At 39.1% G+C, this 21,581-nt stretch overlaps 3 protein-coding genes across 10 annotated transcripts; 1 reads left to right on the forward strand and 2 right to left on the reverse strand.

Annotated features, from left to right (window-relative positions):
* Positions 1–1,111: 1,111 nt before the first annotated feature.
* On the forward strand, positions 1,112–9,399 carry coq8ab (coenzyme Q8A, genome duplicate b). 4 transcript variants are annotated; one of them, XM_088312193.1, is made up of 15 exons: positions 1,112–1,380; positions 1,456–1,596; positions 2,337–2,567; positions 2,654–2,720; positions 3,058–3,132; positions 4,399–4,524; positions 5,203–5,288; positions 5,354–5,494; positions 5,982–6,063; positions 6,249–6,342; positions 6,460–6,601; positions 7,693–7,800; positions 7,882–7,947; positions 8,774–8,860; positions 8,979–9,399. In XM_088312193.1, the coding sequence occupies exons 1-15, from the start codon at positions 1,357–1,359 to the stop codon at positions 9,261–9,263; spliced, it is 1,755 nt and encodes a 584-aa protein (XP_088168319.1). In that variant the 5' UTR covers positions 1,112–1,356; the 3' UTR covers positions 9,264–9,399. The 4 variants fall into 4 exon arrangements, with proteins under 4 accessions (XP_088168319.1, XP_088168320.1, XP_088168323.1 ...); XM_088312194.1 differs by having other exon boundaries at positions 1,112–1,362; XM_088312197.1 differs by having other exon boundaries at positions 1,112–1,362; positions 1,464–1,596.
* A 672-nt stretch (positions 9,400–10,071) lies between these two features.
* LOC148342890 (proton-coupled zinc antiporter SLC30A2-like) lies at positions 10,072–14,566 on the reverse strand. Of its 4 annotated transcripts, none has more exons than XM_088312200.1 (8): positions 13,671–14,566; positions 13,449–13,600; positions 12,483–12,629; positions 12,248–12,401; positions 11,974–12,178; positions 11,235–11,340; positions 11,022–11,156; positions 10,072–10,338 (listed from the first exon to the last, which is right to left on the reverse strand). In XM_088312200.1, exons 1-8 carry the CDS (start codon positions 13,715–13,717, stop codon positions 10,214–10,216), a joined length of 1,071 nt encoding a protein of 356 aa, XP_088168326.1. In that variant the 5' UTR covers positions 13,718–14,566; the 3' UTR covers positions 10,072–10,213. The 4 variants fall into 4 exon arrangements, with proteins under 4 accessions (XP_088168326.1, XP_088168325.1, XP_088168327.1 ...); XM_088312199.1 differs by having other exon boundaries at positions 12,248–12,404; XM_088312201.1 differs by having other exon boundaries at positions 12,248–12,527.
* Positions 14,567–14,714: 148 nt separating this feature from the next.
* dnajc5gb (DnaJ (Hsp40) homolog, subfamily C, member 5 gamma b) lies at positions 14,715–21,182 on the reverse strand. 2 transcript variants are annotated; one of them, XM_088312203.1, is made up of 6 exons: positions 20,945–21,182; positions 19,814–19,936; positions 18,997–19,210; positions 17,495–17,648; positions 16,414–16,494; positions 14,715–15,558 (listed from the first exon to the last, which is right to left on the reverse strand). In XM_088312203.1, exons 2-6 carry the CDS (start codon positions 19,924–19,926, stop codon positions 15,476–15,478), a joined length of 645 nt encoding a protein of 214 aa, XP_088168329.1. In that variant the 5' UTR covers positions 19,927–19,936; positions 20,945–21,182; the 3' UTR covers positions 14,715–15,475. The 2 variants fall into 2 exon arrangements, with proteins under 2 accessions (XP_088168329.1, XP_088168330.1); XM_088312204.1 differs by lacking the exon at positions 16,414–16,494.
* Positions 21,183–21,581: the final 399 nt, after the last annotated feature.

Consider the following 21,581-nt stretch of genomic DNA (forward strand, 5'->3'; position numbering starts at 1 on the left):
TTTAAGAAGTGGCTTGACAGGAGTTTTGGGAAAATGGCCTAACTGAAGTGAGCAGTTGATTATTTGCTGTTACTCAGCACAGATTGCACAATAGTTTTGGAAAAAGTCAGATGGTATTGAGTCAAGGCAGCGAGTGGATGGTTTCAGCGGCTTAACCGTTTCCTCTACAGTTTTTTTTGGACAACTGTATCAAATTTTGACATGGAGTTATTTTAGGGGTTGTATACGTTTGTGATTTTGCTGATTTGTGCCGATGTTTGACCTGATGGATTGTACTTTTTTCACTAAAGCAGCAGGCAAATGAATTGCATGTATCTGTTGAAAGGAGCTTTGGTGCTATTTGATTTGGAGGATTAGAGAGTTTATTAAGAACAGTACACAAAAAAAGATCATCCAGAATGCAATATCTAAAAATATGATGGTCAACACGGATACAGTTGACCCATGTGACTATATCTACATATAATTGAGCATTGAAATGTACATTTTTTTTCAACCCCAAATTGTTCAAAATACCCTTATAAATATTCCACGTGTTTCCCATGAAAAATTAGGAAAAAACAACCTCCCAAAAATATAACAAATATTTTTATATTTTATTTTAAGTATTGAATTTTTTTTTTTAATTTGCGAATGTACAAGATATGCAGTTCTCCACTGCGCCTGTGGATTCAGCTATTTGCAGAAGTTTTTTTTTTTTTATTATTATCATTTATTATTTATTTTTGTTTTGTTTTCGGAGCCAACCCCCATTTTTCATGGAAAACTTCTTGGTTTATTTTTTAAAATTCTTAGTTTTGTTGTTGTTTGTACTTGAATAACAATCAGTTATAAATAATAAATATCTTTAAATATTATGTTGGTCCAGCATTAACGTCACGCTAACATTTTTTATTGCAAAAGTCAACGTTTTGCATTTTTTATTTTGAAAACATTAGTTCATCTGCGATCATCCTAAAAAATAATAAACGTTGAATTAACAGTTAATCTATTAAAAAAACACGTAAAATAGCAGAAACGTACAGTAGTTTGAAATATTTATGATTTAATATACAACCCAAAAGCGGAAGCAGCTTTTCTGCAGTTCCGAGCACGTCTTGAACGCATCACGCGTGTCCACTTCAGGGACCGCCCCTTCCTCCGGACACGTCGATCGTCACGTAGCCCACCGCTGGCGGCAGTTTCCTCTCCGCTCGGCCACTGCTCACCATGGTTGAACTTTAGCTCAATTGGAATCCCCCGCCCACTGCTCAACACCCACCCCGGGGGTCTGGCCGCTTTCTCGGCTAGAAAAGTGTCGTCCTTGGGGACGAGTGGGCGACGGCGCGTTGACGACTTGACGCTGCGTCGAGTCAAATGAAGGTGAAGCGCTCAACATTGGTGAGGAGTTTTCGACTCTATTTAATCATCACGTTATTAATGAAAGTTTTTACAACTTGCTGGTTAACTTCGGAGTGCTCCAGGTGTGAGTCGCGGACGGGTACCATGACGGGTGACGCGCTGGTGCGTACGGGTCTGGCCTGGATCATCCAGGTGGGCCGGGCTACTGCGGGATGCTTGGCCGGCGGAGGGAGCTTCCATCCCGGATGTTTGCGGGTGAGTTCTCCTGCTGACGGGTCCTCCGCAAGGACAACGGTGAGCTACGGCCAGCTGCTGCCAGTTGCAGAAATTATGACATAATTACTACTTTCCCCCTTTAAAGAGATTTTACGAATACTTTGTGACTTTTAGGTTGTTTTTTCCCCCCCCAGTTTCATTGAAAGGAAAAAAAATGTACAGAGATTTTTTTTAGCACGTCTGGCACTGCTACACAAAAATGTGTGTACGTCAAAAGAATTAAATTAATGATAAAATGCTAAATTTGACAGCCAATGTACAAAAAAAAGAATAATTTCATGGTGTGTGCTGAAACAATACGTTTGGCAGGTCTCATTTCACCTTTTTAGCAGCATCGATTTTGAATCAAGGTAAGAATATTTATTGTAAATAATTGTGTTTATTAAATCGAATTTCAACATTCTTCAAATTAATCATGATTATTTTTTCCATAATCGCCCAGCCCTGAAGTCGCTGTATCTGAAGCTCCCTTGTAACCCAAGTTGTTGTTACCAACATAAAGCAAATTCAGAAGTCGACGTGCAAATATATTTTTCTTTCAAGCATGATTTTTAATGTCTGATGGAATATATAAGATAAATGCATTGAAATAGCATCAGTCATTTATTTGAGATGACGCAATAGAAAAAAAAAATATTCTCTTGCAGTGTTCCTCCTCACCACTAGATGTCACAAATTATTTTTACTTTTTTAAATAGTGATATTTTCTCCGTTTGAAGGACACGCTGAGCAAACGGCAGGAATTCCGCGGCTACTCTTCCCTCGCTGGCAGGCCGAATAATGCGGTCAAGACCTGTAGAAGCGGTACCAAGCGGGCCAAGTGGCGCTTGATGTGCGGCCCCTGCAGGATGCTGACCCAGGACAACTCATCTGTAGGGAGACTGACGGAGGAGGACATGGACAAAGCGAGGGCCGCCAAGAGTTCTCACCTCAAGCCCTACAAGCAAGTGGTAGGCATCGACTTTTGTTTTATAGAAGTTTATATGTGTATTTTTTCTAAGCATATTGCTCCGTTTTCTTTTCCTTTGCATTTCAGCTCTGTAAGAACGCGCGCGAGAGGAAAGTGCCCGTTACTCGGATTGGACGCCTGATGAGTTTTGGAAGTATGTCATTTTAATTTGATATTTTGTTCGTGAAAATGCTTTTTCAATTTTAGTTGAATTGAATTGAAAGTGTCGTGACGAGGCAAAAACACCAGCAGAGGGTAGCAAAGCTCCATTTTATATTCAAAACCATCTCCGTTTTCCAGTGGGGACCGAGGCGCCTCATGTAAAGGCGGCATGTGGATTTTTGTCGGAAAATCTGACGCATATACTTGAACAGGGAAAATATTTCTATACAAATGAGATTTTTATATATATTTAGCAGGAGTATGTGTTTGTCATAACACTTCGTGGCTTTAAATTTAGACTGCTTTTATATTCTTTGCTGTTTTGGCAGGCCTGGCTGTGGGACTTGGAATCGGTGCGATTGCTGAAGTGGCCAAGAAAACGTTCAAACCTCAACAACAACAAGGTAGAAAAAGGACTCATTTTAGTGGCTGATTAAATGTTTAAATACTGCAATTATTCCTGCATTACTCCTTTCAGTAGCGGGCCGTGCATTTCACACGTAGGCCTTCAGTGAAGTCCTACTTAGTCCCACTTGAAAAAAACCCAACTCATATTACCATAATTTATGACACCACGGCTTGAGAAATAATGGACACACACTTGCACGGTACAGAGTGTTGGATGACCTAGCTTCTCTTGAAAGGTCCGTCTTGAAAATGGTCTCGCAAGTGTATCTGCAATTAACTCATTTAATCCCAGAAATGTTCACTAAGAGGAAACCCATCAATTCCAGCGTTTTTCTGGATTTTGACCCAACGGAATATTGTGTTCAAATGCTATAAAAACACGGAGCTGTGACGCAAAAAAAAAAAAGGCAAAGACGTATAAATACGTCTTTGGGAGGCGGGGACTACATTTTTGAAAACGTATATCGATGTTTTATGGATTGTATGAGTTTCTTCCTTCGGTCATTGGGGTTTAAAAAAAAAAAGCAAGAATATATTTTAGATTTTCGAACCGTCGGCAGTTACGACTTCCAGGTGTGTTGATTCCGCATAGCGCTGCCCACTCACGAGTGAGTAAAACGCATTCATCACCTTTAGCGTAAAACCAGCGAGTAGGCCTGACTGCAACAAACTGGTGATCTGATTGGCTATCGCAAGTGTCTATCAACTGTCAAAGCCCCCTTGAAACACAGAACAGACGACCGAATCTGAAGGTTGAATAGTGCGTGCAACTGGTATCATAAAATCTGCCTGGCAACAGGAGCTAGCTGAATTCTCATTGGATAAAAACCTCCGACGTAAAACTTAAAACTGGAATATAATATGACATCAATATGACAACCACTGAGTGCTTTCATAAGCTGTAATTAAGCCTCTAAACTTAACTTATAGGAAACATTTATTCACATTTTTATAATAAGTAAATATAAAATGCTGGATTCAAGTGGAAAGGGACTATTTGTTGGAAAGGTGATATACTAGAGTTTTATATTTTAAGGCGAGTTTTTAAACACCAAAAATTCTTTTAAAAAAAGATAAACATTCAGTGTTTTTTTTTTTTTGTTTTGTTTTTTTTTTTAACTCGAAAGTTCTTGAGACTTTGTCTTCTCAATCTCATGTTTTTGAATGAAACTGGCTTTGGAGGTTGAATTTCAAGTCCTTGTCATTAGTTAGTTGCTAACTTACTAAATGTTCATGCATTTTTTTTTCTCTCTTTCTCGCAGGCAATAAAAAGTCTGTCCTGGACTCCAACGCTTTCCTGTCTGAAGCCAATGCCGAGAGAATTGTGCGGACGCTGTGCAAAGTTCGAGGTGCTGCACTCAAATTAGGACAAATGCTCAGCATTCAAGGTGGGCAACTGAATACGTCGTGACAAAATGTCAGAGCTGTAAGCGTGAATCAACTTTGATGAGGTGCCGAATAACTCAACAATCAAATCAAATGGGCGACTCGTCGGACTAAACGGAGCTTAAATGTCATTTTCTGAAATTAGTCTGCTCACAATTAAGTGCAAAGTGTAAAATGGTCCACTTCAAATCGAAATGGCAGGCATCCGTGTCTTTTCACGCATTCCCTCTTAAGACTTTTTTTTTTTTGTGGCTCTGCACATGATAGACATGTCAACCAAATTTCATGTTGTTAAAAAAAATGGCTTTGCGGGCGAACTTTTGCGTCCTACCGAGCCAAATCAAAATGGCAGACTTGCTGTATATTTTCAGTCATGACCTGTTGAGACTTTTTTTTTTTGTGGGTCTCCGACCGCCGACCAAATTTCACATGGCCAAAAGAAACTGGCTTTGGGGGCAGAAATAAAAAAAAATAAAATAAAATTCTAGCGAGCTAAAAATGCCCATTTTAAACTAAAATGGCAAACTTACTGGGACTTTTTTTTTTTTGTTGTGGGCACATGGCACACCTGCCTACCAAATTTCCTGTTGCTCAAACCAAATAATTTCTATCATTATTTTGAATACGTGAGGGCGTTCCAAGCCAAAATGTTAAATTAAACATGCACATTTCGTTTGTAGATGACGCCTTCATCAACCCTCAGCTGGTCAAAATCTTCGAGCGGGTTCGACAGAGCGCCGACTTCATGCCCACCAAACAGATGATGGTAAATTTAGCAGTATGGAATTTGCGGGTCATTTGTGACACCGGGTGCCTTGTTGTTGTCGACAGAAGGTGATCAGCGGCGATCTGGGCCCCGACTGGCGGGAGAGGTTGGAATACTTTGAGGAGAAGCCGTTTGCCGCCGCCTCCATCGGTCAAGTGCATCTGGCCAAGCTGAAAGACGGCAGAGACGTCGCCATGAAGGTTCAGGTACTACAAAGCCTTCCACAAAACTACATTTTTAATCTAATACAAGTTTGAGTCTTGTCTTTGTGTCGGTCTGACAACACGAATTTATGGTTTCTCGGATATTTTAAATTTTTTATTTTTTTTTTTACATTAGATTATCAAGTTTTTTTTTTTAATTGACCTCTATCTGAAAAACATGTTTGTGTGTGTGTTGGATTTAAAAAGACTCTAAATTTTGAAAAAAAAACTCAAACAGCCTAAATATGGCTTCCTTATGTTGCGTTTTCCTGTTTTATTTTTATTTTTTTAAATGGAATTTCAAAATCGATTTTATTTGTATATTAAGTTTGGTGTGATTTCTAAAATTTTCGATTAGCGGTCAACAACCCGGTTTGATGTGGTTAAGAAAAAATATGAATGACATAACAGGTGACAAAATCATATGAAATGTGCGATATAAATTAAGCCGTATGATATTGTATATCTTTTTTTTTTTTTTTTTTTGCAGTATCCTGGCGTGTCCAAAAGTATCAGCAGCGACGTGAACAACATCATGACGGCACTGAGTTTAAGCAACGCGCTGCCAGAAGGTACCTGAGAAGGGTGACATTTTTTTTTCTTCCCCTATTTTAAATACTGAAAAAAAAACTTTCATCTAAAACTGATCTCAAATTTGATACCTAATATATGTTTGCATTTCCTGTTTGTTCATCCAAGTTTTTCCCCACTTATAAAAATGCACAACCCCGAACGTATTTTTGTGTCATCTCGGCAGGTCTGTTCCCTGAGCATCTGATCCAGGTCATGAGCAGAGAGCTGGCGCTGGAATGCGATTATGTCAAAGAGGCCAAATGTTGCACCAAATTCCAGTGAGTCGCTCGGCCACTTTTTACTCTTACTACACATCATCGTATCATATCTTAATTTGTTCTGCTTCCATGTGATTGCAAACAAAACTTGTTTGTCTTTTCTGGTGTGTGTCAAAGAGAGTTGCTAAAGGACCACCCATTCTTCTACGTGCCCGACGTAATTGCCGAGCTAAGCGGCCGTCGTGTGCTCACCACCACGCTGGTTAGCGGCTTCCCCCTGGACCGCGCCACCGAGCTGCCACAGGAACTCAGGAACGAGGTAACCATGCATTTTTTTCCCACCATCTTTCGTCATTGAAATGAATGGAAAAAACCACTTTTAATGAGAAAAATTCGTAATGTATAATGTACTCAAAAAAATAACAAACAAAAAACGTGCAGTCATAATTAGAATTGAAAAATTTGTCACCGCGTCAGTTGTGCTGCTACATTTCATGCAGAGGTGGGCAAACTTTTTGATTGGCGGGCCACAATGGGTTCTAAAATTTGACAGATGGATGGATGGATGAAGTGTTTCGGTAACCTCACTTCATCGGAGAAAAAAAATACATTTAATTTGAAATGAAAGTGGATAAAAGCATTACAAAAATATATAGGTCTTTGAAAAACCACAGTATTTAGAAAATAAAACATGAACAAGGTTCATTTATTTAATTTTTTCAAGTTTGGCGGGCCAGATTAAAACGTTTAATGGGCCGCATGTGGCCCCCGGGCCGTAGTTTGCCCACGCCTATTCTCATGTGTCGGCCTTGGCCACTTGGGGGCAGTGTAGGACAGATGACAATGTATACTTGCAGTTCTTTGAAGAGGACAAAGAATATCTGACCCTCCAGCACAAAAAAACGATTGGAAGTTGAGCAGTCGTGTTTTGAGCTAAATCCCAAAAAGCATTACCTGTGTGGAAATCATTCAGACACAGAAAAATAAAGAGCGCATCCCAGTTACAGTTGATGTGAATTTCTTACCATAACGCTTTTAATTTAGTGAAAGGGGGTAACGACAGCCCCCGTCACAGAAGTGCCAAAAAAATCAACGAGACGAATTGGCTTGCCACCGCATGCAAAACAAGCACGACGACATCATGTCTTGTATCCACGGAAAGCTCACAGAAGTTCTCTGCAGCTGCGCGGATTTAAGTCAAATATGTTTCACAGCGGCTGTGATATAATCCCTCGTGGTGTAAACAAAAATCCGTGTTGCTCAAATAACATTGAAAAGCCGTTTCTGAATAGTCAGGACGCTCAGTTTAAAGGTCATGCAGGTCATGCAGATCATCGATTGGGCCATACAATAATAATTATAATCTAAAGAAAAAAAAAGTGTGTTCAAAGCATCTTGTTTCTCTTGCAGATCTGTGAGCAAATCCTCATTTTGTGCCTGAGGGAACTTTTTGAGTTCCGCTTCATGCAGACGGATCCCAATTGGTCCAACTTCTTCTATGACCCACAAACACACAAGGTCCGCTTGACTTTGACTTAATTCCATTTCAATTTGGGTCATTTTGTGTGTTTTTTTTTAAAATGAAAAATGTGTCGACAGGTGGCGTTGTTGGACTTCGGAGCCACGCGGGAATTTGACAAAAGTTTCACGGACATCTACATTGAGGTGAGAACACTTCATGCCAGTTTGTTAATATGTAAAGCAGCTTTGTTTTGATTAATGAGCATTAGTTTAGTCTTTTTTCCCTTCCAAAGTTTTGGTTTGTTCCTAATAAATGCTCAGAAAAATAAATTTATTAGTCTTTTTTTTTAACTCAAAAAGAAATATTTGTCTTCTCACAAATGTTATTTTAATTTAAAATCAAATCAGATTTCTGATTGGCAGAAAGAAAAACTAAACAATAAAAATATACTTGTCTTGTAGATATTCATTTACGTTATACCCCCAGAAATAGCGAGACAATTTTTGGGCGATCATATATATATTTTTTTTTAAATGTTTGTCGGGAAAAAAATTTTTTCCTCGAGATGGAAAAAAGAAATAAATTAAATTTCCCTGTTCAATGACCAAACCAGACTTGACCAAGGCTGTTCTTGGTCCATTCTCATTTAAAAAATAAATAAATAAATTAATTAATTAAAAAAGCATGCTTTGTTAGGATTCCTAAACATGACATTTTATGTCAACAGCGCATTTTTTTTTTTTTCTGATGAAAGTAGGGTTGAGGGGAGCGGAAAAATCTAAACTGTCTCAAAAATGTACACATGACCATTTATTTTACTTTTTTCCCACATACCAAAAATATTTGTCGGTTTTATTGAGGGGCGAAAAAAATCATCTGAATAACAATGTCCTCAAGAAAAAAAAAACTAATTAAATACTTAATTTTATGAAGAGATGTTGGGGCATGTGAGTCCCTTTTAGAGGGGAGCAAAGTTTTCCACTTGACAGGTGATAATCAGGATCCCGATGATCATTCTGATTTTTGTAGGTTATCAACGCAGCCGCGCATCAAAACAGAGAGGAGGTCCTGCGGCGATCCAGAGACATGAAGTTCCTCACCGGATTTGAATCCAAGGTAGCTTGCAAAAAAAAAAAATTAATTAAAAAAAAAATATATATATATATATATATATGTATGTATGTATGTATATAAAGAGGGGCAATTGGTATTTCTAACAACTATCGTCTGGAAGGCAATGGAAAACGCCCACGTGGACGCCGTGATGATCCTGGGCGAGGCCTTCTCGTCGACGCGGCCGTTCGACTTCGGCACTCAGAGCACCACGGAGCGCATCCACCGCCTCATCCCGGTGATGCTTCACGAACGCCTCACGCCGCCACCCGAGGAGACGTACTCGCTGCACCGCAAGATGGGCGGCTCCTTCTTGGTCTGCTCCAAGCTCAAAGCTCAGGTGGCATGTGGGGACATGTTTCGAGAGGCCTACGCGCGATACTGGCGGGACGCACGGCCCAATTGAGGATTTTTTTTTTTTTTTCTCTCTACCTCCATTTTGAGACGCACAATTGATCGCAGCCAAGTGACAGAACAAACATGGCCTTGATTTGATACTTTAATACGGTAAATAAAATGTCTGACTGATTCCTTTTATTTGATGGGTAAAATTTTCAGGTGATTTTCTTTTTTATCTGAAGAATAAATTTTTACTTGGATCTTAACTTTTTTCAATTCTGCTTTTTTTCATACCTGAAAGGAAAAAAAAAGTTTTTTCTTCAATTTTTAAATCTTTATGAAAATAGATGCTAGATTTTTTTTTAAAACATTCTCAAAAACTTTTGGTGTTTGGTAACTTGCTCGTTCAATTTTAATCAGATTTAAAAAGTTTCTAATATTTTTACTTGATGATTTTTGTCAAATATTTTCAAGAACTCATTTGGCGTTCTGATTAGTAGGGCAGCCACTAACGATTACGCCACTAGACTTATCTTTTGATTTGTTCAATTCATCAATTAATTGGATTCAAACAAACATTTAATTCGTTTACATTGCAAAACAGGAAATTAACTGACAATGGATTGTTTCAGTTCATGGTTTGAACCGCAATGTCAGAAAATCCGCAAAATCGTTATAAAAAAAAAAAATATTTGTCAGTGTTTTATTTTGATTGAACACAAAGGTATAATTCTGCTTTCATGGAAGACTTTAGACCGAATATATGTATACCATTATCTGAAGATTCGGATATGTTCGAGTAAAATGTCTCTAAACAATCATTTATCACACAATTCTGTGATGGCTTTGCACAAAACAAATCCAAAGACACAAAATCCATGTGAACGTCACTTTTTTTAATGCTTGCTCAACTGAAGTGTGACAAGATTTGCTTTTGCAACGTGATGATGATGATGCCACGTCAATTTCTCACACGTTTCTCCCGCGCTTAAATAGCAAGCAATAGGGAGTAAACGTTTAGAAAATGTCCACCTGCGAAGTTCCGGAAGGTTCCACTTGGATTGTCACTTCGGTGATGCCGAAATCGGTGCGCAGGAGCTTTGTGGCCCTCTTGAGGATGACGTGTGGATCTGCACCTTCCGCTACATAAAGAATGTGGACAGTTAAATGTTTGGATCAGGGTTATAATAGTTTGGGATTTTTCATTATGGTTAGTTTTATTATAGTTTTAACTTTTGCTTTTAAATTCTGTTCATTTAAATCATTATATATTTTTTAAAAGTGTCAGTTTCATTATTTTTTATTTGTTTGAAAATGATTAATTTGAATCGGGTTTTTAAAAATTTCAGTATTAGTATAAATTCTTTTTAACTGCTATGGAGTATTGAGTGAAAAAAATATAAATATTAATAATTATGTAATTATTTAATATTCTGTGGCTAGGGATGTACCGCAATGTCTAATGCATATAAAATTAACTCCTCAAGCTCATGTTGATATTGTTTGACAGAGAAAACTTAATTTTTTTAATTCACAAAAATCAGATTTTTACCCTGACGTCACAGACAAAGCAAATAATGCCATAAAAAAAATAACACTTACTTTGACAAATAAAATAAGACAGATGAATCGCTCAGCTCAGCAAAAGTGACTTTTCTTTTCAAAAGCACACAAGCTTTTTTATTAATACAGGAGGGTGCAAAAGTATCGATACTTGTATTTTTTTGTTTATAATTATTCTAAAAAAATGTGACATTTTCATCTAAAATCACACGAAAAACAATATATGACTTTTCTCAGAAAAAAAAATATTTTTCTTTCTCGCCTGCTGTGATGTGCACGCAAAGTAAAGCGTGCGTCATGTCCAGGCTCCACACGTGAAGGCGATGGAGCGACGACACACCTCGCACGGACAGCAGGGCGTCATGCACGGAGGCGACGTTGATGCCAGGAGGAGCGCCTGTAGGGAGACCGCCAGCGTCCATTTGGCTTTTAAACTAAAAAGTTGTGACGTTATTCCCCGGAGAGTCGCATATACCGTCCATCAGTACTCTGAAAACGTCCCTGGCGGTGGGGAAGGTGGTCCACATGACAACGAGGGAGAAGAGCAGCGTGCAAATGGGGTCGGCCACCTTACACTCGGGCTGCCAGGAAACAACAAAATATCACAAAAAAAAAAAAAAATTCCCCCCTCAAAAATGTCTTTCTGAAATTCTATTCTGTGAAACATTTTTGTTTAGAAAATTCTAAAAATCAATACTATTTTGTCTCAAAATTCAAGCAATTTCTTTAAAATATTTTATATATATATATATATATATATATATTTTTTTTTTATATTCAAGAACAGATACCCTTTTCCTCCAAAATATACCACTTAAACATTTTTTAAATATAAAACTTTTGTCTCCACAATGTTTCTGACTCGATTTGAAAAAAAAAATCACTTTTATATTATATATGTATAATCAATTTATTTGATATATTTATATATATTATTACTTTGCTTTAACTCTTACTTTTAACCTAAAAAAATTATACAATAGTTGATAGGATAGAAATATGCATCGAGTTCATGAATTATTTAGTATTGTTTATACTGTTTTATACTTATTTCGTTTTTCAAAAATAGCACTTGGTTCTCAAAAATAAAACAAAATAACTAACTATTATTTCCCCCAAACTATGACTGACGACAGCAAACTTTCTTTCCAGCATGGATCTAACACTCAACTGTGTGACCTATGATGATGATGAGATATTTTGCCCCAACTGACCCAGAAGTGGATGATGGCGGCCGCCAGCAGTACGCCGACACTCTGGATCAGGTCTCCCAACGCGTGGACGCAAGCGGCCTTCACGCTAGCGTTACCGTGGCGACGCCCGGCACCCTGCCGCTCCGTGTCCTTCTGCGGCCGACCGGAAGGAAAGGCGTGATTGTGGGTGTGAGACACACCCGACTGCCGCAGGATGAGCAGCATCCTAAACACGGGAGTGCGCGTGAGGAAGGATGCGGAGGCGCGTGCGGGACGGGCGCAGCGGCGCACTCACAGGATGTTGACGGCCACGCCGCAGCCCGAAGTCAGCAGCATGATGTCGGTGTTGATGTCGTAGTCGCCGTCGGAGATCCGCCAAGCGGCCGACCATACCAAAACAGCCGTTACCACCCAGATGGATGACAGAGATAGAAGCATTCCCACAATCTCTGCTTGACACACGGACACAAACAAGCTGAGAAGAAGCGCGTGAAGAGGGCCCGGGAGCCTCTGCTGCCAAGTCCACTGACCAGCTCGACGCCATCCAAAAGTCAGGGTGTGAGTAGCCGTGCGTCCTGAGATCCACAGAGAGAAGATGCTCAGTGAGATGCTGCCCACGTCACTCAGGAGATGCGCCGCATCGGTCATGATCGCCAGACTGTGTGCGGCGTAGCCACCTGAAGGTCGTCATGGAACAGGATTGGATTACATAGGACAGAGATCAAAAAGCATAGGACAGCACTAAGCAGTGTAGGACAGGACAGGATTTGATACTTGGTGGGCTAGCACTATATTAGATAGAATATGACAAGCTAGGATAGGACAGGACTAGATAGAACATATACAGTATTTTCCGGACTATAAAGCGGACCTGTATATAAGCCACAGGAACCTTTTTGGGAAAGAAGGGGAAAAAAGAAAAAACAATATATACACTGTACCATGTTATTAGCCGCAGCTTTCTATGTTGAAAAAAAATGAGTTGTTTACTGAATGTACAGAACCATTTTGTACTGTAAATGCACATAAAGGTACATAAACAGATTGTGAAAACAGTGCCTTTTACACGGCAACAACTCTGCTAATTAAAACAGAACAGACCCAACAGGAAAAAAAAAAAATAAATAAATAAAATAAAAAATCTGAATTTATTTAGCATATTTTCTTGACTATAGAGCGCCCCTAGTGGTGAAGGAAAGCAGCACGTTTGTATTAGCTGCATGGTTCAAAATCGAGGAAAAAAGGTAGCGGCTTATAGTCCGGAAAATACATTAGTTGCGGTAAAATAGGATAAGATGTCGTGATGATAGTGGATAGGATTGAAAAGGATGGTATGGGACAGAACAGGACAGATAGGATTCCATGTGACAGCTTGTGCCAAATGGACAAAAATGAATATGTGATTGAGCGCATCGAATTTAACTGAATAATGCCGCTTTAAAATATATCGAGAAACCCTTCATATCTAAAAGTTGAAAGAGCGATCATCATCTCACCGAGTACCTCCGCCACCATGAAAACCAGGCTGATGACCAAGGCGACCATGAGACGCTTTCGGGCCCGACGCCTCTCGCCGCTCTCATCCGTGTCCAAATGACCACCATCGCCGCAGGACCACTCCACGTCTTCGCTTCCCTCCGAGTCTGAGCTGAGACGGGACAAAACTTGGTCACGACACGCAAAACGTTGAGATTAAGAATTTGAAGTAACAAACGGACCAGGAAAGAGGCTCCAGCAGGAGATGCTTCTCCAACTCCACGGCCATCGAACTGGGAAAACGGCAACCTGTTCCGACTCGCGCTTATCTGACAAACGAGGGGTGGTTGGAGATAACGCAACAAGCTGACTGCATTTGGTGAAACCTGAGTTTATTCCGTCAAAAAAAAAAACAAACAAACAAAAAAACAACACTTTTTTACAGCAGTGGGCGAGCAGATATAAACAGGAATGTAAAAAAAAAAAAAAAAAAAGAAACGCATTCAAGTTTTTATAGACTAAAATGATTTAAATACATTTCTCATGTCGGACTGTTTGGCACACTCGCACTTAAAGATTAAAAACAAACAACAACAAAAAAAAGATCACAATTTTACTTTATCTCTCGTATACATGTTGGATATAGAAATGAAAAAATAACTACGATAGTTGGCTTCCACCCCGAACCCCCACAATGTTTAAAAAAGAAAAAAAAGAAAAATAAATCAGCTGAAATCAGCAAATGTTTGGCTTTGCATTTGATGATCATAGTGGTTATGTACACGAATAAACGACTCACAAGGCTTTGAAGCGAAGGCTTTGCGCTTTAACACATCCAGGCCAACTTAATTTGACCTTCGGTAAACTTTGGAACGCACCTCCACCCATTTAGCGTTTCAAAACTTTTTTTGCACCGCTTCCCGTTTGCCGACAAGAAGCCGAATGTCAAAATTCCTCAATGTAGAGAGCCTAAAGAGTCACACCAAGCGATAAAAGTTGACATCGTTTGGCAACGGTTGATTCATGGAATTAAGTTGACCTGAAAAGATTCTAACGCACTTGAGCTTTGGCCAGAAATTTCACCAGAAAGTCCGATATATCCTTTTGCCTTCCAAAAATCCGATGTTAAATTCCAAACAACTGTGACACATCTTCATCATCGCCGGCAAGGCTGTGTTGCAAGACAAACACTGACACCTTATTTTGGCACAATTAATGTGTTTTAAAAGATGGCGCTCGCCCAAGACAGAACCAGCACATTATGAAAAAATATACTCGATATATGGAAATATATATTTATATAAATCCATATATATAAAACTGCATAAATCTCAGGTCACCGGTAGCGTCGTTCTTATAATGAACCTTTTTTTTTTTTTTTACAGCAGTCAATATGACTTGTAAAACTAACTATTAGGACACAGCAGGTTTATACAAAATGAAAACAACACCAAACACCCGCAAACCTTTTGTGAAGGTGTGGTGCATGACGTAACAATAATATTTTGATCCATTTAAGTGTGTGGCTTTTGCTTTACACGTGATTCAATATGGTATGCTAATGACACCTCTCCATTATTCTCCACCCACCAAGAACCAGGAAAGTCGGCTAACTTAGTTAAAAAAAAAAAAGAAGACGAGATGGACATACAGACCACCATACAAAGCTCTAAGAGTTGCTTTGACTGGCATGAATATAATAAACAACTCTGAGGGAAGAAACTGTCAATGTCATTTGAAAAATATAGAATTCAATAAAAAAAATGTACACTTACTTTTGGCCCACTCCTTTATAAGGATCATTCTAACATTTCTAAGACAAAAAAAAAAAAAAATCAGATGGCGGCCTGAGACTTTCTGCACATTTCTGTATTGAAAAAAAAAAATGAAAAAAAAAAGTGGAACCAAAACCAAACCCTGTGGCACCTAAAAACAACCCCCAAAGGACTGCTGATGCAAATAAATCCCATCCCGAGATGTCAGGACTCCGCCCCATAAAAATGGATCCAAAACTTCGGAGATGGCTTGGAGGGGCATTTGGGGGCATTCACTCCTCGACCGTCAGATGCACGGCGGAGGTGGAGCCGTTGCTGGCGTGGGGCTGGATCACGATGGGTGTGTCCTCGCCGGCTGTGGTAAAACGACAGAAATTGGATCAAAAAGTCTGCAAAGTATTTACAAGTTCAACGAAACAATATTTAATGGTGACATTGCAGAAAAAAAAAATAATAAATCGACTTTTTTTTTTTTAACAGAGGTGGGAGTAATGCGTCTTAAATTTCAAGTAGGCACGCAAAAAATACACTGTGACTTACTAAGAAGAATTTAAACAGAAGAAGAATATTAACATTGATTTATTTAAACTGAGCATACGCTTCTTTAATGTAACCAAATATTTGATATTTTGTTGAAAAATAAAATAAATGGCGTTCAAAGGAATAATGTCATTCTGATTATTTTGGGGGGGGGGGGGGAAACCTCTGAGGCGCACATGACCAACTGTTCCTTGTTTCAAGACTTTTGCATAATTACGACAAAATCCACGGCAGGTGTTTGAAGAAAAGGACATCTACTTTTATGTCATGCTGGCACTTCTCACAACCCGCAATCTGCTGATGACATAAAGCTCACATCCGGCCTCGTTTCATTCAAGAAAAAAAATTGGCACATTATCTTGCTAACGCAGAGTTACAAAAGCAATCAGGCAAGACTTGAAAAGTCAGGCGGCTCAAATGGAAGGCAACTCTTCTAGCAAGTCAAAGTCAAGTCTTAGAAGTTTTAGCCAAGCAAGACAAAAAAAAAAAAAATCCGAACATTGCTGACTCAAGTCTGACTTGTGCCGAGTTATAGCGACTCCTAAGTCCCCCACCTCTGCTATTTAACAATTTGCATTAAAAATAAATAAATAAATAAATTGAGACTAATGTGCCATCTTTTGTGAGCTGCCCACATTGCCCGACACACGGCGGACGAGCCCAACTTTACCTGACGTGGCGTCAGCTTTGCCGGAAGCGTCGGCGGTGGCGGACGACGAGCTCGGCTGAATAACAACTACAGCGTCTCGTGCTGTGAAACATAACGCAACACAATTTAGAGCGCCTCAGCTTTTTAAAAATCGGCAGTGCAAGAGGTCTGAAATGTCCCAGTTTTTGTGAATGCACCTTCTAGCGAGTGCACAGATATAAGAATTAGGGCCCGACTGATATGAATTTTTGAGCCCGATTACGATAAATGTATTTAATTTTATGTATTTATTTTTTTTAATTTAAGTACAATTTTTGGGGGGCCTTAACACCTACAATAAAGATGTGAATTACAAGCAGAACATTTGACAGTTTTACAATACTTTATCCTTCAGTATTTAACTTCAAAACAGAAAAGAAATCAGCATAAATTGACAGATTTGGCTTTTTTTTTGTCATTTTTTGGGGCTAATCTTTGAATGTCATTTTCTAATGTGAAGGATTAAAAAAATAAATAAATAAATAAAAAATGTGCACATCTAAAAAGAGGTAATATCAACCAGCCGTCAATCAATCGGGCCCTAATAAGAATCTAGTCAGAGATCTAAAATTGCCGAGATATTTCTTCAATGTGGCAGGCGGGAGACTTTTTTTCTAATCTGCACAAGGATAAGAACCAGCATCTGAGTTCTGAAATTTCCCCAGTGTTTAGGAAATGCACCATGCAGTTTAGAAAACGAGCTTGTGCTCTAATAATTTCCTTGATTTTCTTGAATGTAAACAAGTAGAGTACAGAGTACTTACAATAAAAATGCACAGAAACAAGAGCCCAAGTCAGACGTCTAAAATTTGAGAACGTAGCATGCAACAATTTCTTTTAAGTGCACAGTTTGAAAGAAACTAGTCAAAGCTTGGAATCTTCCGAGCACTTTTTGAATGCGCCAGCATGAGACATCATGAGTCAGAGTCATGAAATGTCCTCATTTCAAGGGAATGCAGCATGAAAGAAACCTTTCAAGAGCACGGTGTGAAGAACCAAGTCGAAGCTGAAAGTTCCCACATTTTCTTGAATGCAGCATGTGGGACAAAAAGCTGCCACTCACCTTCCTCCTGCTCTTTGAGCTCCGTCTCCAGATCATCTGGGTCCACGTAGAAGTCTCTCCCTTCCTCTTCGGAAGACTTGCACTTGCCACAGCAGAAGCAGCAGCAGCAGAAGCAGCAACAGCAAGTGAGGATGCCGCAGCATACCAGCAGGGCCTGAAGTGGCATCATGAGTCGTAAGTGTCAAAACTAACAATGAGAATGTGTTGCCTGTATGTATAGCTCTGAGTATACTGGTTAATTTACTGGGCTTACTGTTTAGTGAAATTTTTGTCTTTTTTTTTTTTAAATTAATTTATTTATTTATTTATTTAAATATTATTATTATATATATATATATATATATATATATATTTTTTTTTTTTTTTCTTCCTGATGTTGATAATTGAGCAATAGAGACATCTTTGTGTTCGGGTGGGTTTGTTTCATGGAGGTGTTGTTGGATTTCTTTGCTTTGTTGGGGTAAAATTGAAAAATGTTGCTGTAAAAAAAATAAAATAAAAAAACTAACAATGAGGGCTGCTTGATTATGGAAAAAAAAAAAAAAAAAGAATAGTCAGGATTATTTTGCTAATAAATTCTTTTGGTCCAAAACGAGAGACTTTCTCATAAACCACACGATGGTTGAACTTCAGAAGGTTAAAATGATTGGTCGTGTTGCCGGCAGGTGCAGAAACAATTACGAAACACTTGTGTGTCTTTGTTCGTCGTCTTCCGCGGCAAAGCCAAAGTGTTCCCAAATAAGCGGTTTCGACTATTGCCATTTTCAAGTCACTTTGCAATAACTAAGTAGGAGTGCATCAAGTGTAGTAGCTAGCTTGGAGAAATTTGTGTATGCATGCCTAAAAAAAACCTCCAAATTAGTATGAACGTTTTTTTCTTTTTCTTTTTTTTTTTTTTTTAACAATTATGCCAATTTTGTAACCGTGGAGTGTCACGATGGAAATCCTAATTAATTGCACAGCCCTACTAGGGGTAAAACACCCCATTAGTATTTTCCTATTCGCCAGTGCTTTGCACAATCTAGGGCAGGCGTGGGCAAACTACAGCCCAGGGGCCACATGCGGCCCGCCAAACTTGGGAAAAAAAAAATTTAATTAACCTTGTTAATGTTTGATTTTCTAAATACTGTGGTGTGTCACAGTCAGATAATTTGTTGTAATGCTTTTGTTCACTTTCATTTAAATGAAATGTATTTTTTTTTTCTCCGATGAGGTGGTTACCAAAACACTCCATCCATCTGCTCCTGGTCCGGCCCCTCTGTCAAATTTTAGAACCCATTGTGGCCCGCCAATCAAAATGTTTGCCCACCCCTGATCTAGGGCGTTAGAGAAAGAGTCAAAAATATGCAGAGCCAGGTTGAATTTTTCCAGCGAAAGCCGAGGATGGAATTCCGTCGCAAAAAAAAAAAAAGGGACGAGGTGAATGTGTGAATAATAAAACGCGAATAGGTGAGGATTCATGCGACCGTGACATCTCTGTCTTTTTTTAAACTGCAACGAACCTTGAACCAGCACTTGGACATGAGGAAGTAGTACTTGACGCTCTCGTCACCAAACTGCTCGGCCACGTAGAGGCCCATGGAGCCGTACTCGTCGTAGATCTTCCGCTTATTCTCGTCACTCAGGATGGAGTTGGCGTTGTTGATCTCCTTGAACTTCTCCGCCGCTTCGGGATTATCTGGGTTTTTGTCTGGGTGGTGGCGCAGCGCCAGCTTCCTGTGGGAACCATCACCATGCAAAAGCAGATCTTAGCAGTGATGTTGTGTGAGACTTTAGCTCAGTGAGCAGCTCAAGCAGGAGTCCAGCGTGCACTTCTAATCAATGTTTTCATTGTTCCTAAGGTTGGTTAAATACAAATATTTATTAATTAATGTCATTTAAATAATTGGTTAACTTTGCTGCAACAACTTTACCATAGAAAACAATGAACAAATTTTTGCCCATTTTCTGGCATGTGACGAACCAAACCGGAAATTAAATTTATGATTGTGAATTTTCTGCAGTCATTTTGAAATGATGCCTCCAGGTTCCCTCTTCTTCTATTCAAATGGCCTGTGTTCATAATTTCTTTTTTTAAACATTGTTTCATTTCTCTTCACTTGAGAGCTAAAAACGTTAAAATGTTACTCATGACATGGCCGTAAAACTGGTTTTCATGTTGGTGCCAGATTAACATCAGGACAAATGAATTCATTTCACATACAGTAAATAATTTTTTTTCGGGGGGGGGGGGAGTGGTGGATGGCATTTGATGAACGATTACAACAATCAGAAAATAAAAAAAGAGCGCGTCCTGTGTGTTCATACCGCCAAACCCACCTATAGGCCTTCTTTATCTCCTCGGGCGATGCTCCCTTCTGTAAACCCAGGACTTTGTACAGACTGTCCCCAGCCGTGGACATTTTGCGCTGAGGTTTGTTTGGGTCGTCCATGTTGGCGGTTCTGGTGAAATGAAAGCGATCACGTCAAAAAAGAAATAAATAAAATGCAAGACGACATACCTTTGTTGTTTATTCATGTCAAATGAGGAAGTCACTGAACTATTAAAAAAAAAAGAAAGTAAACCTTTTTGACATCAAGTGTGACCACAAAGTCTAATTTCTTAATTATATTCTAAAAGTTGTCAGTGTGTTTGCGCCACATTGGGGACTGCAAGTTCGTGGGTTCCTAAATCAAATTATAAAGATTGCAAGGGACAACCCAATTCACCTGGAACCGGTTATTACCCTCAACTTTCTCTAAGCATCAGAGATGCCATTGTTAACTTTATGGAAAGAAACTCGGCAAGAAATTGAGTGCGTATTGATGTGCTTCGTGCAACTAATGATGCTTAAGTGAAGGTTTATTAAATAATAGCATAAACACTTCAATATAAGTGCCTCATATTGTCATGGTTTGCGAAATAATTGCATTTTTGTTTGCTTTGTAATAAATGTGTCAGACTTTAATGACATCCTGTACCTTACATCAATGATTTACACCCGCTATGTCACGAGATCGGCAGGTGTGCCGCGAGGAATTAATGTATTTTTGTTCGTCTGCAAAAGCAGCATAATTTGACTATTTCTGTACATAGACCTTTCGTGACATTTGTGTTTGGTGGCATGTGGTGATATTTTGGAAATATAATGTGTGTGTCCTGACTAGGGGGGGGGGTTGAGAAATACTGATTGAAATAATGATTACCGGTATTTTATCATTTTTCCAACTGTCACAAAACTGAGTTAGATTACACAGTTTCAGTTTCTGCCTCTGCCGCTTCTCTGAACGAAACTGAATCTAAATGTATATTTAAGCAAAAAGGTGATAGTGTTTCACTGTAAAACTGGTCTTTAATCCGACTAAAATAATTATGAGTAAGGTATGTCAAAACACTGCTGCCAGGGTGAACTTTCGACAGAGTGCTAAGCTAACTTTAGCAAAACTTAGCCATAAAAAGTAGATGCTTACCCTCTGGACGAATTAATATCGGCGTAGAGGGAATCAATTCATCGAGTTCAAATATTCTCCCCGTCTGTCTTGTAAACTTGGACCCATGGAGTGGCGTTGACATGCAAGTTGTTGTGCCACTAATTCACCGGCGTCCGCCACATCATGATTAAGTGGGATAGGCTAGAGCAGCAGTTAGCTTGAAGGCTAGTTAGCGAAGCGCTGTCACAGCGAACCAGGAAGTGCATGCCGGAAGTGACGACAGTACAAAAAAAGCCAGGAAGTCCCCTTTTTGTTTATTTAAGCAATTTAGAACATATGAATAACAACCATTTTTTTTCAACTGGCTGGAACTGCCAAAACTAAACCCATCGGCGGAAACCGGCTTCTGCAATTATTTTATTTTTTTTACTATTGGTAATGGGCTTCCATAATAACCAGGGGTGACAGAGGCAAATAAATATTTAAAAATATATATACAATAAAGTTGTGTGTTTTGCCCAATAGGTTGCTTAGCTTCAATTTCAAACGTATTAATGTTTTTGAGTAATGTATCGACATTACTGAATATGCCAATTAGCCACGTCGCCTTGTGAGCAACAGAGATACGAATGTCAGATACACTACGCTAACACAATGCCTACGTGGCGGCCATGTT

Source organism: Idiotropiscis lumnitzeri, chromosome 1 (assembly GCF_059441095.1).
Source record: "Idiotropiscis lumnitzeri isolate Australia: NSW breed Sydney's pygmy pipehorse chromosome 1, RoL_Ilum_1.0, whole genome shotgun sequence".
Taxonomy (NCBI): domain Eukaryota; kingdom Metazoa; phylum Chordata; class Actinopteri; order Syngnathiformes; family Syngnathidae; genus Idiotropiscis; species Idiotropiscis lumnitzeri.